This window comes from Acanthochromis polyacanthus, chromosome 9, assembly GCF_021347895.1.
Source record: "Acanthochromis polyacanthus isolate Apoly-LR-REF ecotype Palm Island chromosome 9, KAUST_Apoly_ChrSc, whole genome shotgun sequence".
Classification (NCBI taxonomy): domain Eukaryota; kingdom Metazoa; phylum Chordata; class Actinopteri; family Pomacentridae; genus Acanthochromis; species Acanthochromis polyacanthus.
Genome location: NC_067121.1, coordinates 25,058,773 through 25,077,026, shown reverse-complemented (window position 1 = coordinate 25,077,026; position 18,254 = coordinate 25,058,773). Strand labels below are relative to the sequence as shown.

The window sequence follows — 18,254 nt, the reverse complement described above, 5'->3', positions numbered from 1 at the left end:
AGTCTCAGCCCGAAGATAAACTTTTTATCTGTGAGGGCTGGTTTTATCTCTCACAGATGGCAGGTGAGCCCCCATAATGCGAGTGTATGATCACATCGGTGACCCGAGGACATGATTAAACACACACTCACCTGCAGAGAGTACTGGCTAAGTGTGGGCTGAAGGCGGAAGGTGGTCCGCGGCCCTTCTCCTCCCACGAGACCATAGCGTAACACGATCTGATCAATCTTTGCTTTTGGTGGTGTCCACTCCACAAATGCCACAGTGTCTGACACATCTCGCACAATCAGCTGAGTAGGCCCATCAATCACTGCAAAAAAGAAAAAAAGAAGCCGAATTATTAAGTGTCCTGTTGCCATGAACAAAGCCGAATCACCACAGTGTGATGTCTAGTCAACCTTGCCATGTATTGCTCCATATTTTACAGAGTGTTATTTGACATTTGTAATGCTAATTTAACACTTGATTCCTGGTTATGTATAACCTGCTCTTAGGTTAATATTTCACACTCTCATTTGAGTGCATTTGCTGCTCAAAGAGTTTGACAATTCCGCATCTCAAATGTAAATTATTATAAAATTACAAGGAGATCCTGTTCAGCATTTCATCACGTTGGAGCAGCACCTGGTTTGGAAATCACTGACATCAGATACACTGAAGATAAAGGGAGAAAAAGGGAGATAAAGGGGAAACTGGAGAACATTTCACATGTACTCTGATTAATTTAAACATATCCCAGATTTCTTGTTAACAAAAGAAGCTACTATTTTATAAGCGTTTGGATAAAAGCTGGATAAAAATGTGGCCTGAATTAAAAACAGCCTGAAATGAGCAAAGCTGCATTAAAATTAACAACACCAAATAGACATTTGATGCTTAGTTTTGGTTTGGGAAAGTTTAAATCCTTATTCATAAAAAAATTTAAAAAGTAGGCATTAAAGTTAATGGTTCAAGCTTTTGCAGCCGTAGATGTGGATTCGTTATCAGTAAAAGCTCTTCTGACAGCTAATCATGTAAAACTTGACACGAGGCTTTATCTGTGTAAGGTGTAAAACATAAGCCAGGATTCAAGTCTCTCCACGCTGATTGCCAGAAAACAACACTTATTAGGAGTGAAGAGCTGAAACACATCAGGCATGATGAGTGAAACACAAACGTTTGACAGAAGAGGTTTTCACCAAACACTTTCTCTCCGTGTTCTCATTGCTGGAGCATCAATGCCAATAAGCAGACATTTCAGTCAAGCTAATGGGCTGTTTTTTTCATTAACCTGTTAATTACTTTGTTCCATAAAAGCTGTAGCTGACATATGTTGCTTTTACAGATGTCCAGAAAAATATAGGCGCTTTTCATCTCAAGTCAGTACCTTTCTTAATAAATTCAACTGCACGTAAATAAAGCTCAAAGCTGAAAATCAAGTGGCATTTAGGCATAGTTTCTGTCGCCTAATTGGAAATAATTAGTGCTTTAATTGTGTTTGAAAAAGGTGTGGGATTCATTTAATCCTGGGAAACCGACTAATGTGGGATGCCACAATGGATACTTCAGCATACACGTTTCTAAACTGAAAGCCCCATGCTGAGCTGTGATAGCGTAATTATTCACTATCGCTGGCCCCAGGGGGAAGTCATGTGAAAGACACATTTCACACACTGAGTGATTTTGGACCACTGCTCTTCTTTCCTTGAGTTTTTTGAGATCTAAATAAGTCCCAGACTCAGGCTTGACATATTGCAGGTCCACCCTGATCCTTGATGTATTAGAAATTGGCCCCTTGGGTCTCGTCCTAGAAAACATCCTGAGGAAGACAGTTGCTGAGAAGCAGATCCCACATCAGCTGTGCTCTCCCTCTGGTTTTCCTCCGACTCCTCATCGCGCTCCACCCGTCTCCAAGGAAGGATAAATCTTTCTTATAAATAATTTAGTAACTTCAAATTTGTCTTTTCCTCTTTCTTTATCCAATAAGGTGTCATGGAGTGGGCCGCCGTGAAAAATTGATGAGAGAGTGCCATGAATTATTAATCGATACTTAATTACAGCCCACGAAATGAACAAAGACTTGACAGGAAATTGATGATGTTTTGACTGGCGACATCAGAGTCGGAATTGTTATGGACGAGATTTGAATTGGATCCATTACAGCTGTCTAAGTAGTGTCAGCTGGGTGAGGAGTGCAGCCAGTTCCTCAGTGAGGTTTACATCAGGGACATACACTCACCTGCCACTTCTAGGTACACCTGTGAAATCTAATGCAGGCACCTCTGCTGGTATACTGAGAAGCTTTTCAGTTTTAGTTGATGTTGTCAAAACGGTGATAATTCAGCTCTATATTTATTATTGATGCACAGCTGCTGGTGGTTGGAGTCCTGGACTGCATGGTATTTTAATGTGTTTGTCCCCTTCCTGTTTTTTTAAATATGAAATGTAGAATGAAGTGGATGCATGAGTGATTTACTTTGCATTTTAAAACAGGAACATATCACGAACAGATCTATATTTTTATTCAAATATTCCATCTGAGTAGCTTTGCATTTATGGCTTGGAAAAATCCTTACTGATCTTATCCAGGTCCTTTATGCAGCCCCTCAATTCATCCACTGACTGAAACAGACTATTTTAGCACATATGTCTCTAAACCTCCCCCCCTCATAAAAGCCCATTTTCTTCTGATTGGCAGGCTTTGTTTGTGAGCACCACCTCGTCCTCCTGCCAGAGTGGAGATTCTAAAAGCAAACTGTGAACCTGCAAAGAAGCATAATTTCTCAGTCTTGATTGAAAATGCCTAGTTGTCAGATCCATCTGTATAAGTCTGAGGCTCAATCTGATCTGTAATATGAACCTGGACAGCAGGAACATCTGCAAACAACAGGCTACAGCAGGATGTGTGTGTGTTTGGTAAATATCACGCTCATTACCTGCTTACTCTGTGACCTGACAGTGGATTTAGTCTATTAATTAAGAGCCACAAATATTATTTTTTTCTATATATGCTGCTGTTCAAATGTGAATGTGGTGGAAATGTGCTAAAATGCCGAGTGAAACGGGAAATGTCTCTTATGGTAAATAACAACAGTAATGTAGCAAGTAAAATGTTATTCTCAGACTTTAAACTTTCTCTATGTCAGTTATTTGAATGTCACAGTACATTCCATGCTTTGAATACGACTAAAGTAGAATGTTTTGCAAGAATCTGTACATACATTTACTAAGAAGACATGGATTTTTAACTTAGTGGGTGTGCTGCGCCTGAAGCAAATGACCTCATAGAGATATCCATGAGGAACTGGCGTCAACTCAGCACAAACATATAAAAAAAAAAAAAACATTGAAAACCGAATGCTCAGAGCAGTCCAAAGCCTTATGGCTCACAGGGGTTACTTTTGCGTACATTTACCTCATCATTTGAAACTTTGGCCACGTTTAATATGAACATCTAACACGGCAGCATTAAATATTTGACAGAAAATAGCAAAATCGTGGCTTATGTATAACAGTTTACGGCTTCTACTTATACGTACACGTTATGACAGTAGCAGTGACTGGCTGGCTTCGGCCCTGGTCTCGGAGCGCCACCAGGTTAACTGTATACTCTTCACCAGGCCTCAAGCCAGTTTGCACAAAAGAAGTGATGGTGCTGGGAAGCTGCGCTGTCATCCCTCCATCGTTGTCCTGGGGAAAAACAGAAGTGAAAAGAGACCCGTGTCTATCACACATTGTTTGCATTTTCTGAGTAAATGTCAGCAACAGTCGGCACAAACTGCTTCTCTCAGTGGAGGTAAGAAACCTGGCAGATAAAAACAAAATGCTCCTCACCACTAAAACACAAACAGTGACTCATGCAGCTAATTTCTATGCAGTAAATTTTTCTGTACTGTATATGCTGTGGCCTTTTCTTTTGACTTATTTCGAAACTTTTGGATGGCTGAGTGCATTAAATTCCCCAGCCGTGTTACTTTGCAAAAATGGGTATGCTACAGTGATATTTCTCAGGCCATGTTCTGCAGAGGCAGCACTCCGTACGTTTCCAAAGGCCTGTCACTCATCCATACGGAGCCCCAGCTATTCCCAGCTGTTCTCAGAGAGCCACTGTTGCAAATGCACTTCCTGCCGACAGACAGATGTTACACGTTCTGCTGGTCCAAGATCCCCAAACGCCTGCGCTTTGAAGGCTCGTATTAAAACAGAACATATAACAGCTTGCTACTTTCCTGAATCAGAGCCGTAATTAGAGATTTAATCCATTTAATCACCTCAACTAAATTGCAAGGGTGGGCAGTAAAATGCAACAGCAATGTTCCAACAACTCGCGGCGTTCAATCTCAATAATATCGCAGTTACATGAAGGCAATGCTAAATTAAACGAAATGAATTGCCATAACAGTATATCCCACTCCCATCTCCTGTGTCGTTTTGCTCACAGTTAGTCATCATTCTCTGTGCTGACAGGGTCGATTTTGGTGCTTCGTTCTTAGTATTTTTATTACTTTAATTTCATTGAGACAATGGGTGACAAGAATGTGCGACTATTTAATTGCCCATTTATACGTTTGGCTAATTTATGAAGGCAATTAAGTTGTTCAGTTAGAAAACATATAATTTTATGTCTCTAAAAAAAGCAGCAGAAAGTCTTTCTAATAATCCTCTCATTTTTCAGAGCAGAGAATATAACAAAGACATCAGATTTTTTATGATTACTTTGCCCCTATGAAGAAAAAGAATGATAAAACTTGAATGATGTAAAGTCTACCCTGTTCTCAGCCAAGAAGCTGCACACTGAAATATGCATCGTCGCGAATGAGGGGATTTTACGAATTTTCACACGGATGTATAAGTCTGAGTGAAAATTCTTAAAATGTTTCTCACTGCTATCATTCATAATGTATTTTAAGGGCAGTAATGGGTGCATAAAAAGGCGGTAAAACTTAACAGTTTTCATAAGGAAGAAAGTGGTTTCAATAAAAACCAAATGACAATGCCGTGTATGGAGAATTCAAAGTAAAAGCAACGCGGTTTCCAGAAAAAAAACATGCTGCTGTTGAATTTTTAAAGATGTCTTTTTTTCTTAAAGTTAGATTTTTTTGGTATTTTTGCCTTCATTATGGCGCAGAGTGGAGAGATAGGCAGAAAACACGGGGAGAAGGACATGCAGCAAATGGCCATGGGTCAACTGGAGCCCGTGACCGCTGCATTGGGTACAAGAGCCCCTTTTTATGGGTCGCCCCCTCAGTCAAAAGTTCTTTTAAAAACGTCAGATTTTATAATGCTGTGAGCACAATAGTTAAAAACTGGTGACTGGTTTCTCCGACAGTACTGGGCTAAGTTAAACTTGTATAGTGTGTCTATATTCAGAGCTTTGAATGCACTTAACCACATGGCGTTTTAAGCATAATGCAGCTTCAGAGCAAGAACGACCGAGTTACAAGGAGCAATCGGAACAGCGTTAGCTACAACCCTGAATTAACATAATTTATGCAGACATCACTTACGAACACAGCGTTTTATTTAAAGAGAATACTGGAGGTTTGCTAAGCCTCATCATGTGCCCTGACCTTTTGACATTTAACCACTTGCCCGACGATGAATCACAATGCGGAGATGCTTGAGGGAAGCTAATCATTATGTGAGGTCTTGCGAGTAAGAATTTCATTTCGAAAAAGCACTGTAACAATAAGCTGTATTTGGAAGAAAATTGAAACAACCCTCATGGAAAAGTCACAAATAGGATATTATTAAATACTAACAATGCTTTGAATGACTGTACGTGACCCCAATACTTAATATTAGCAGAAATATTGATCTACCAAATTGTTCATTTTTGTCACTTTATGAGCAAAATGTAACATATAAGATGCTGTGTGTCACAAAAACACTGGCAGTATAATGCTTGATTGGAATGTTAGATATAGACTGTAGCTGTTTCTAACATTGTTAACGCTGGGTCTCGAAGCTCACCCTTCCTCTCTCACTCTTTACAGGGTAGTGAGTTTTGTGTTTGTTCGCATAGGCCAAAGCTTTCATGCCTACTTCCATTACGAGATTGTCAAAATTCACAATCCCCACTGCTGGATTAAATCCACGGGGGGTGGGACTGCCAACTCATAATATGATTTCCCCTGTGGCTGGAGAGGGAGAGAGAGAAAGATAGGAAAAGCGAGAAGAAAGATTGAGGAAAGAACATGTACAGAAAAGGGATGAAGAAGAGGAGAGAGGTGAAAGAAAAGAGATGGAGGGTGGTCTCAAGGGGGGGTGGGGGGGTGGAAAGGGTTACAGATCTCACACAAGCGGTGGTAGATGAGGGAGAGCAAGAGATTGGGAGGAAAGGGTGATTGAGATGGAAGACACTAGAATCAGAGAGACATGAATGAGTGGGATAAGAAAAAGGATTTGAGGGCTAAAAGCAATAAAATAAAATTAGAAGGTCTGCTGTTCTTTTTCACTCACAAACTTGCTTTCCTTAAAAAGGCTTCAAGAATAAACACAAAAAAGCATCTTAACATCAGATTTGAGGCTTAGTGCCTGGCCGGACCAAGGGATATCTCCCCTGAGAGCACCTTAAAGGAGAAAACCAATTACTGTGAGAGGGGCCGAGATTAGAGTTCAGAGAGTACCTGAGTTTACAGCAGGAATTAGAAAGAGAAAGGTTCTTGCTTTTTGGCTTTGGACCCTGATCTAGTATGGTTTTACGAAGGGTTATTCTGGAAAAGAGTTTAATGGCTCATCCATCTAATAGCCAGTAAGCTGAAGACAATCCGCTTGTTTAATTTGGTATGGGCTTCAAGTTGAGAAAACCCCCAAGAAAACCTAATCCACCCGGTTATTTTTCTTCCTCTTTCTACACAGGCATTCCAAGCCATTTACAGATAGGCATTAGTGAGATTTGAAAATAAGTCTTTTCAATTAAGAATATTTCACAAGCAAATCTGTCATTTGTTGGCGTTTTTCTAAAACCATGAAACATCTGTCTGACAAGGACACTGCAGCTTTACTGTCTCCCAGTTTTCTCCAGCGCAGTCTTACATTAGGACAGACAGCAAACACATGGGCTGAGTGTTCACACAGCTGTTCTCTACCTTGGGGATGAAGCTGATCTCCCATCCGTCGAAGGAATAGTAGAAAGGTTGCCACTGGACCTCCACCGACGTCTCTGTGATGGATTTGAACACTAAACCATCTGGATTGGAGAGATCTAGAGGGGTAGCCAGAGACGAATTATTGTTCTTCAGTGACCCACACAGCCCATAAATCATGACTTCATCTAATGAGTAAGGTGTCCAGTGCTCAACCTTTCTCTTACACTTTTCTTTTCTGCTCTGTCGCTTTCTCTGTTCATTAACTTTATTTTGATTATGAGTGATGCTGCACCAACACTATTGATTTTCACATTCATCCTTAACAATGTCTAGAGTGTATTTTAATTTAATGTTCTCTTCATTGAAAAAAATGCCTTTCTTTCAAAAATAAGGACATTTCTAAATGACCTCAAACTTTTTGAATGATAAGGTGTATATATGTGTGTATTAAAACAATAATATCTGCTTCTTAAGATGTACTGAATGGACTTTTAATGGCTTTCACATGCAATTATTTTCACAATTAAGATTGTCATATATATACACACACATATATAACAACGCTGGAATATTAGTAACTAAGTTTAAAACAAATAACCTTAGCACATACCTTGATTTATCAAAATGCTAAAATTACATTTTCACAGGCAGCTCTCTGCTCAAAAATCCCTTCATATAATCAAATTCTTCATTTTAGAATTAGGTTTAGCAAAGACAACCCGATAAATCAAATCCTCACAGAAAAATGGTTGCATCAAGCGTAACTGCCCTAAATTGACTTTGTTCTTTCAAATTCTGCTATCAGTTAAATTAAATTCACTTATCTGTGAAATGGAGGGCAATTTCACCAGCAAAAATGGCAATAATAGCAGCATACTGTACGTAGCCAACCATCAGCTTACGTACAGCTGATACAATATTCTGTTGCCGACAAAAATAGGCTACTACTTTCTCTGGGGTTTGAGAAGTTTGCACACTTTGAGTAAGTGTGAAAGCAACCGGCATGTTTCTCTATCAGGTCAATGACCTGGCATTAACACTTGCCAGTATGTTTGTGAGTGACGCTAAGCAGTTGTTGCAGGTGAAAATCACAACCAGTTCACACAGAGGAGCAGGTGGCATTGTCACTCTATTAACACCGAGAAACAACTTCGGGAGGCTCTAACAAAACAAAACGGTAATAGACAAGGTGTGTGTGTGTGTGTGTGTGCGTGTGCAGGAATGACTGTGAATGTATGAATGCATGTGCGACACTGCAACAGACCGGATAGTTTGTGTGAGTAAATTGATGTGCTGAATTAAAAGGAAAACGCGCCTTCAGTAGAACACCCTACAGCCTCTCATGGGACCATTTTGTCAAAAAAAAAAACCCATAAAAAACACACATTGCTACACTTACAGGTCCAAACAGTGATACTGGCAGGAACGCTGATAGTGTTGTTAATGACAGCAAACACATTGATGTTGTACTCCAAGCCTGCCTCCAGCCCTGAGATAGTGCAGGTGGTGGTATTGCCTGGAATCCTTATCTCTAGCTGCACACCTGACAGAAAGACAGGCAAAAAGATACGCTGATACATGGATGCAGGTTTTTTGTCTTTTTTTGAAGAAGAAAAAGAAGAAGCTGGGTGTGCTTTCAAGACATTTTGAGACAACAAAGCTACTCAACTACAACCGTCCTTGCTTTTAAAGGCCAGCGTAGAGCTCTACGTACCTCCGGGGCTGCTTGGTGTGTAGGTCACTAAGAAATCTGTCAGCACAACAGACCCCTCCCACTCCAGGTCAATAGTACGATCCGTCACCTCTCGTACATTCAAGTTCATGGCCGGGGCCACTGTTGAAACAAACAAACAAAAAAACAACAAAATTAACAACACAAAGTCACATATTTTTGACTTTTTTTGGGCTCTTGTATAATTAGTTTCTAGTCTTACAATGAAAACGACAACTTTAAACTACTGTGTCACTTTTGTAGTAGCTTAATGATGTGCTACATATGAAAAGATTAGAGTTTTTGGGAATCCACGTTAAAAGTGAGATGTGAGTGGCAGCCCGAAGGCGCTACTAAAGCTTTCCATCCATTGAATCCGCACTGACTCTGACCTCCATTTAGCATCTCTATCCTCAAAACCATATGTCTGTCAGCAGCATCGGAGAAGCCGAAATGAGCAGCCAGACAAACTGTCTTCCACCAGGCTGACTGAGCACAGAAATGTACCGGACAAATATAGGTTTTCTGTTGGCGAAGCGGGGAGAAATCAGCAGTGTTTTAATGTACGGATTCACTGATTTGATCAATTTTCAGAAAGCTCACAGCAGCACCTGGAGCTCGATCAATGATGACAGACACCACTATTAAGCCGACAACATGTAAACAGAGGGTGCTTGTGTGATTTAAACGGCTGTCTGTGAAATTACTTAAGTGCACCAGAGGGGGAAAAACAAAAACATGAAAAAAAAAAAAAAACATTGGAGTTCTTGTTGCCTACATCTCACATCTGACAGAACTGTAATCTATTTTTTCTCTGAGGTAGATGAGCGGCAAGATGCCAAAAATGTAGGAACACTATGAAAATGGACTAATTGTGTCAAAGTAAGTATATGTTCTAATTTGTATAAGAATGTTTTTACATCTAAAACGTATAATTTCAGTATTTCACAGAGCGAAGCCAAGAAAGTTGTGTATCCCTCGTGCTGGTAGATGTATACCCTCTGTCAAAAGTTTTAGGAAGCTTTATCATTCTTTTGAATGAGAAAGCGTCCTAAAACTTTTGACAGGGGGTGTAATTCCTCGGTGTGGTAGATTAATCAGTCAGATTTACTTGAAGGCAGAACGTATTTTATGCCAGCCAATCCAACACTGAAATACCAAGACAGATGATCACTGAACATCAGAGCAGGAATTTACTTCAGCTGATATTGTGGTTGAGGCAGTGCAAATTCTCAGTCACTCCACAGGGATAGAAGCTGTTCAGGTGTTACCAGTTATGGCTGTTTAACAAGCATCATATAGGCTATGTCACAAATATAAGCTTGAATGTCAATGTTTTTTCAACCATTTTGGAAAATGTTTCTTTAACCTACATTTGTTCAGCTTTGGAAAATTAATTGCTGAGTAATGGCTATTACCACATCTTTATTTGATCTGCTTAAAGGTTTCCTTTGATGCTACATAAATCTCAAAAAGTGGCGTATTCTCAGTCATGTTAGGAAGTGTTCCGATTTCTGCTGCAATACATGCTGTGAGTTGTGCAATTTGCAGAATTTACAGAAATTAAGTAGGCTAAATTAGCTTTAAACACGGCTTTTTCGCTATGCGCAAGGTAAGGTCAACACTTTCTTTCTTTTGTAAAGGCAGAGTGCTTGTGAAGCTTAGAGATCGCACATGGATTTATTCTTTTTTTTTCTGCACCACTAACTAATATACCTAAATTAGTTGTGGAGACGAGCAGCTGGCAAGTGGAGTGATGTTTATGAATTGCTTTTCGATGCTGCATAGCAGCCGGCGCATTTCACACAGGTCAACCAGACATCACCCTGTCAGTGGTCGATTTGTGCTGCCTAACATACTGCTTGAGTAGATATACCAAATGAGGGAAAGAATCTGCAAGTATTCAGAATTAATAAACATCCTCATCCGTGAAGCACACAGCAATAATTTTACTTCAAAATAAGACATCTTGCATCACCCTTCAAGCATTTAAGTGCTGCAAGTCTCATGTTTAGTTTGTATTTTAATCATGCCAAAAGCCAGAAGCCAAACCCTGTCCCTGTCCCTGTTCATTTAGATACTGTCAACTTGACTTCTGTGATCAAAGCAGCTGGTAGCCAGGTAGGCAGGTGTGATAAATAAAATTTAAAAAATTCAGACAGCTCACTGAGCACATCTCATACTGGGGAGGTCTGCATTGTGAATGTGCATTCCAGCCAGTGAAAGAAGCCAGTGCTTGTGGCAAGAGGAGGCTTGAAGTGGAGAGCCATAAACCTGAGAGGTGGTGCTGAATGTAAATGTGGAGGCATAAGCAAGAGTGTTTACAGCTCCCACTGCCAAAAACAACAAAGGGGAGGAGGGGAGACAAGTGAAGGACACAAAGGAGGCGAAGACACGACAGAAGGTACAAACAGTTTGAGGAGTGACGGACAGAGAAGAACAGGAGGAGGAAAAGACCAGGCAAGGAGAGGAAATAATTACCGTAACATTGAAAGACGATTAGACAAGAGATAGAGAAAGTGAGGGTGAAGCAGACAGACAGAGGAGTAAAGGAGCAGCAAGTGTGATGGTGTGATAAACACGCTCTCACCCCTGTGATACCCCTGGACACAACAGCACTGCACTGAATCCTCCTCCGGGAACTTTTCGACACTTCAATAGCCATTTCAGCTTCTTTCTCACATGCTCGACAGATGGCCGCACGCTGTACAGTGGCTTGTTCATTTCAGAACAGTGGGGACAGCTAACGCGGCGTTCACAGCTAGATTTATTTCATCAGTTCAACTCAGCTTTGTCAGGAAGGAAACAACAAATCAAAAGAAGGGGCAATTATCCATGGGACAGAAGTAGAGTGACTGAATGCGGTCATGCAGGAGGTTTAATAGATGAGCCGCTTGAAAGCAAAGACACAACTCTAACAGAAAGGGAAGAGCAGCATGAGTAAAAATGTTGCTCTGTAAAGTTTGCAGAAATGCTGAAACTTATATCTGGATTTTTTTTCTTCATATTTCTAATAGATACCGCAAATATATAGAAAGCCTGACTACTTCCCTTGATTGCTGCAATAGAAAAGGTCATCACTTGGCAGATGATATGAATGCAAATACTTGTGTAAACTATTGAAAATATCACATAAGTGCATCCTGACATCTAATTCTCAATAGCAAAATATATGAAGAGAATAGTAGAAGACACATCTCAGGCATGCAGCTTAAAGCACTCACAGTGAGGTACAATGCAGAAAAAGAATCACAAATGTAAAAGAAGAGCCTCTAGAAAATAATTTCCTGTGTCAAAATGATCATCTACATAAACAAGAACACTTGTGAGTTCATTCAAATGCTCTTCTGTCTGCTTGATTGCTGAAAAATTGCAAAAGCTTTTGTTGGGCATGCGCATTTCCTAAGGTTTGCTTCAAAACGTGCAACTTGCTGAAGGTTATAGAGGAATCTCGCCTAGAGTCTTTAAGTCTCATTAGGCCTAATCAGTATGCTGTTATAGCCAGATAGAGCGGTATCCACTGAACTAAGACCTTGGCGGTGAAACTCAAGCGGACAAAAGAGGTCAGTACCTCATCAGAGGACTAACTTACCTTCAGGCTACTTTGTGTAATGAAATTTCTCTTATTAATTTGCTTAACTGGCTAAAGTGAAACTGTTGCTGTGGAACATAATATTTTGGGGTTTAAAAATGATTTGGGTCCTAAAAGGAGAGTTCAAATCAATCTGTTGCTACGAGTGAAAAGTTAAAGCAAAATTCACAGTTTTGTTTCTTTACCTTTCTTTACGCTATTATATTTTAAAATGTATTGTACATGTACACAACTCATTTGCAAACCAACCAGACCGCTGGATCACAAACCAAGATGAAGTTAGTCAGACTGTTTTATCCGGATTCCCAACATTAGTGATCCTGGATTACATCTATCACAAACCTGACTATCAGCTGTCTTAGGGTACTGTGGGTTTACCAGTCCAGCAACAAACTTGGTTATGTGATTTTACAGCAGCGCATTTAATAAGATTTGAGCAAAGACACTCAATAATATTCCATAAGCAAAAAATGTAATAGAAGCACAAAAACTGAAAATGCTAAAAAACTAAAATTAATAATAAAGAAGAAATAGTATTAACAGAATAAATGAACACAACAACAAGTATACACTACCTGTCCAAAGTCTGGTAGCTATATGTTTTAGAATTGTTATTTAGACATGTGAAATAAAGTATTTAATATCTGAAGGTTAAAGAGCTCATTGTAACTTCCACTACTAATGATTTTGTTGTGACCATATAATAAGAAGCTACGAACTTCTGAATGGCAGAAAGTGTCTTCTAAAATATACTTTCAAAGACACTTTATTACACAGGAAAAAAGAGAATCAATTTCTTTTCAGTGCAGAAAATGGTTCAGGATATTGAAAGACTTTTGTCACAAGCTACAACACAATTTCAGCCAAAACCCTGATAACATTATGTTCTCATGCTGCTCAGATCGTCCATGAGCGGCACAAAGAAATATCGTGTGTTCTTTGTCTGCATAGCGGTCACCTTAGGTTTAGGCGTGTTTGTTGTCAAAATAAATGCTTGTTTGTGTGATGAGGTGAGTGTCGCATCTCTGCCAAATCCTTTAAAGAGAACTGAACAATTTTCTCCTAATAAATATAATGGCTAGTAACAAAGCTAGTTCGAACAGTAGGCTTCTAAACTGCTACTATGATGTGATATGATGACCTGCTATTAGTAAAAAGCCAAGCTGCTGACTGAGGAAGACGTGAACTTGACTGCTGCTGTGCCGCAATAAAACAGACATTCTTATAAAAACAATATGAAACTTTTTTGTACCTTGATATATGCTGCAGAACTTTAAAGTTGTATCCACAACGAGGTGAGAAACGTAAATGTCTGTCACCACTGCAGCACTCAAAGGACAAAGTCAACAAAGCAAGAATGTCACCGCCGCTTTCTCACGGTGGCATCAGGATTTATCGAAAGGATTCTGGAATATCTCAGCTGTAAAGACAGAATGTCACTCCTCAGCACAAGTTGATCTCTGCTTTGTGGGTGGATATATTTTTATGTAAAAGCTATACTATTTCTTACTGCATGCCTGAAACATCCAATTTAAAATCAACAGCCTCCATTATTTCTCATAGTGTGAGAATACAGGCCACCATAATTGAAGCCAAAATACATGCGGCTGTCTTCAACTTTTGATAACTTGAAACACTTAACCCTACAAGTCTGTGGAAATTGAACTGCCTTGTTTTGTATTCAGCCAGCTATCCCCGCACAAGCACTGGCTATTTTAGCCCCTAATTACGAAGAAACAAGCAATTCGGTCTCTTTCACTGGGTAGAGATATTAAACGGGAGGGCAGCACCGAGGAATCGGCCTCAGTAATAAAATTTTCGTCCCTGCCTTTCTATCGCTCGCTCTTCTGTCTGTCCTCATCCGTCACTCGGCTGACAGGCAGCTCAAATGGCAGAGGTGGATCTGATATTTTGGCGTCGAGAGCTGGCTTTGAACAAAGGCAAGCACGGCTCAGAAACCGTCTCAGCTGCAGCTAATGTGACAGTTCTCTCCCCAGATGAATGTGACTTTTGACAAATGAATGCTGTTACAACTTCAGCTGTCCAGCAAGTCATGCGCCCCGCCACCTGCATTTGAAGCACAGAGGGATTTAGCTTTTTAGCGCTGCACATACACAAAAACTGTCGGGCCTGATAGCTGTGTTTTCAAACCTGTGAAGTTTACTTTCTGTCCAAACACTACACTAGGAGGTGGCAATAATTACCTCCTTTATTCTTGGTGATGAATGATATCACCCGGTGTAGCCTTTATCTATCTACAAACTCTCAGCCCTGTGGGGCACATGACTGCCAACACCTATAATGGGTACCTTCAGTAAGCTTTAATGTTGAAGTTTGTGTCATATACTGTGATTAACACACTGCACTGGATTAATCAATTGACAATTAATAACCAATACATTTGACAATTGTTTCAGCCATATATCAGAGAAAAAATACCTGTATTTCCCTGTTTTATGAGTGAAATTAATATATTTAGGCTTAATGTCAGGTAATTCAAAATGCCCCTTTGGACTAGGAAACATCAGACATTTTTATATTAAATAATTGAATTGATTAATAAAACAAATGTTCAGCAAAGTTGCAGCTTTAACTGTTTATGCAGGGCAGATATATCAGACTTGTATAACATACATGGATGAAGTATAACAGTGCAAGACCAACCAAAAAATAGATTTTAGGAGCAGTTTAAGTGGAATTATTCTACTTCAGGTTGGTGTTCTCTATCAAGCGACATCATATAAAAATAAATAACGATGAAAAATTTGAAATACTCTCACAGTAAAATGGAAAAAGAACATCAACAGATGATTTTATAAAGATGAGCAGTAAACTGTAATCCTAAAAATGCATTTGAATTTTTCATCCAAATGCAGCTCAGTGACAGTAACAGCAATTTACTTTAGAAAGAAATCTTGTTGAGACTGGAGGCACACCAGCTAATGTTGCAGCTCCTTTTTTTCATCGAGACCTGTTCCTGTTTAATAATTCAAACTGAACTGTGAGGGTCACAGAGTGTCATTCTGAAATCTGTTTAGGCTGCATTTCTGATTCAACTTACTTGATCCTGGTCACACTGACAGCAAATGTTAAGGGAGGACAACTTCTTTGCCAAGAATTTTTGCTTCAGGAAATTGAAACAGATAAACTGCCCTTTGTACTTGCAGTCAGAGAATCAAACTGATAAATGAAGTGGAGGATAAAAATTAACAGCTTACCAGAGTTGCAGTCGTCTCCGGCAAAGCCATCCTGGCAGACACAGAAGCCTTCTTTGCAGACTCCCTTCTTGCTGCAGTTGTTGGCACAGTAGACCAGCGAGCAGTCCTCTCCCACATACCCGGGTCGGCATTGGCACGTCCCGTTGATGCACAACCCCTGGTCAGAGCAGTCATTAAGACACCTTCCAACCATGCAGTCTTCGCCCGTGAAGGACTCCTCGCACACACACTCCCCGTCGATGCACAAGCCTCGGCCCGAGCAGTCTGAAGGGCACCGCGGCTCTGAGCAGTTGTCACCTCCAAAGTCACGGTCGCACACGCACTCTCCTTCGACGCACACGCCCTGGCCAGAGCAGTCGTTGGGGCAGCGAGGCTCGGAGCAGTTTTTGCCGGTCCAGCCTTCCTCGCAAACGCAGCCACACAGGTCAAAGCTGAAGCTGCCGTGGCCGCTGCAGCCTGGGACGAAGTCCAAACGGCCTGGGAAGAAAGGTATATACGCTGTATACTATGTGATAAAATGAAGCTTGATTCAATATTTTGCAACATAATCATCCAGGATAGTTTGACATTTTGAGTAATTTTACTTATACATTGTGCATTTTTAACATAGCTGATGTAAATAAAGGGGTGGGGCAGTGGCTTGCTGGTTAGCATTTTCACCTTGCAGCTAGGAGATCCCCAGTTCATGTCCTAGCCTTTTCTGGGATCTTTCTGCATGGAGTTTGCATCTTCTACCTGTGCATGCATGGGTTTTCTCTGGGTGCTCCGGCTTCCTCCCACAGTCCAACAACATGCTGAGGTTAATTGATTATTCTAAGTTCTCTGTGGGTGTGATTGCAAGTGTGACTGTCTCTATATGTAGACTTGTGATAGACCCTGTGTCAGCTGGGATAGACTCCAACCCCCCTGCGACCCTAACGAGGATTAAGCTGTGTATAAATAATGGATGGATGTAAATAAAGTGCATGTAATGTACATTTCAAGAAACTCATCATTTTAATATCAAAAAATGAGCCCATATTTAGAAATCAGACATTAAATTATGTTAAACATCTAATCATAGTTTGGCTATTCATGTCTACGTGGCTCAACGGCCTTGATGAGAGACAGTGTCATCCAAACATGTACGAAAAGCTATGCATTTCCATCCATTCACTGCCCCCCTCAGCAGCGCTTTTCATCCTCTTTCTGATTCTGATCATGACTGCCAGAGATAATCACATTCTTACTGTAGAGACGGAGCGTTTTCAGAAAATATTTGAATGGGGTGGCGGTGTCAATGGAGCAGATCCTTTAGCCATAATATATTCTGTAACGCTGTCTATTCTAGTCCCCTCATATTATAAAGGCAGCATCTCCTGAATAGTGAGCAAAATTTTGCCAATAACAAAGGTTTCTCCATACCATTTAGGCTGCGAGACCGTGCTGCAGAAAAAACAAGTTGCCCTCGAGCATCAATATTCTGCTGCTGTCTGTCTCCTTTTTTTCTGCCTGGTTTACCTATATTACCAAGTTTTTTCTTGCCATGTATAAAACAGCTTGTTTTGATTTTTTTTTTCTTGCAGTTCTTCACATCTTGCCTTCCAAAAACTTGTTGTGTGCACAACAGCAAGATTTTTTTTGACAAATACTGCAGGTAGAGTGGCCTATATAAACAATCCTACATCATCCGACTTTATCTGTATGCTTTTATATCAATGTTAAACAGTCCTCACCCATGGCTGAGCTGTCTCCACAGCATCCAGATCCACACTGAGCTCTGAGCAGTGAAACCTCTCTCTCCAGCATCTCCACCCTGGTGGCGAGTTGCTGGATTGTGGTTGTTGCAGGACAGCCGCATGCTGCTTTTGGGATGTTGATGCGGTGAGTGAATGTTACCTGAAAATGAGAACAGTTTGGCGAGACATAAATTTTCACAGCAATATCCACTTATGATTATAATTCAGTGGCTGTCTGCCTCATGCTGTTAGCCCTGCCATAGACACACAACCATGCATGCATGACTTTATTCTTAAACTGATAAAAGAAAATCTATCTTTAATTTTGTCTTTCAGGAATAATTTGGTCAGTTTTGAAGGTCAGATTAAAAAAATCATGTGGCATGTGTTAGGAAACTAGAAACAAGGTCAATCCAACAAAGAATGTGACATATTTGGTCATATTTTACTGGAAAAGTGTGACTGTCTCGAAACATCCTGAGCATATCGTTAGCCGGACATCACCTTTAAAGGTGCTTATTTACATATGCACCATGTACAGAGTAACATTATCATACATTTGGAGTTGTGCTTGTAGGCACCTGTGTAAAGATAAGTCCACGATTCACTCTCTTTTAGCTGTGTTTTTGCTCTCTGCCATCTCCCGAGGGTATATCTGTCTCTTTTGCCGCTAAACGCTCCACTGTGTTCACCTGCTAGTTGCTAACTTTGTGTGTCTCGCGTTGGATGCTGAGCAGACTGAGTGGGCTTTACGAGTGTTTTCTCTCAAAACAGTTGCCAGCTTCTGTAGCTAAAATCAATGCTATGAGAGGAGGGGGAGTTTAACAAAGCAGTAAAGCTGCAGGCTGGACAGCTAAACCATAAGCTGAAACTAGCTTTGAGCTCTGTAAACCTGAGGGATGATACAGATTAGGGTCTTAATTCTCTGCAGGCTCATCACTATGA

The 18,254-nt window shown here is 40.4% G+C and overlaps 1 protein-coding gene across 8 annotated transcripts in view; it reads right to left on the bottom strand.

The window, feature by feature from the left end:
* Positions 1–18,254, bottom strand: part of tnr (tenascin R (restrictin, janusin)) — a 181,506-nt gene that overhangs the window by 49,436 nt on the left and 113,816 nt on the right. For 6 of the 8 annotated variants that reach the window (XM_051953970.1, XM_051953974.1, XM_051953972.1 and 3 more), the window contains 7 exons: positions 17,307–17,469; positions 15,592–16,089; positions 8,785–8,904; positions 8,470–8,613; positions 7,071–7,186; positions 3,519–3,669; positions 132–310 (listed from right to left, as the gene is read on the bottom strand). In XM_051953970.1, coding sequence (XP_051809930.1) covers positions 132–310; positions 3,519–3,669; positions 7,071–7,186; positions 8,470–8,613; positions 8,785–8,904; positions 15,592–16,089; positions 17,307–17,469 — 1,371 coding nt within the window. The remainder of the gene's footprint in view (positions 1–131; positions 311–3,518; positions 3,670–7,070; positions 7,187–8,469; positions 8,614–8,784; positions 8,905–15,591; positions 16,090–17,306; positions 17,470–18,254) is intronic. The other 2 variants (XM_022204971.2, XM_022204973.2) reach the window with 1 other exon arrangement.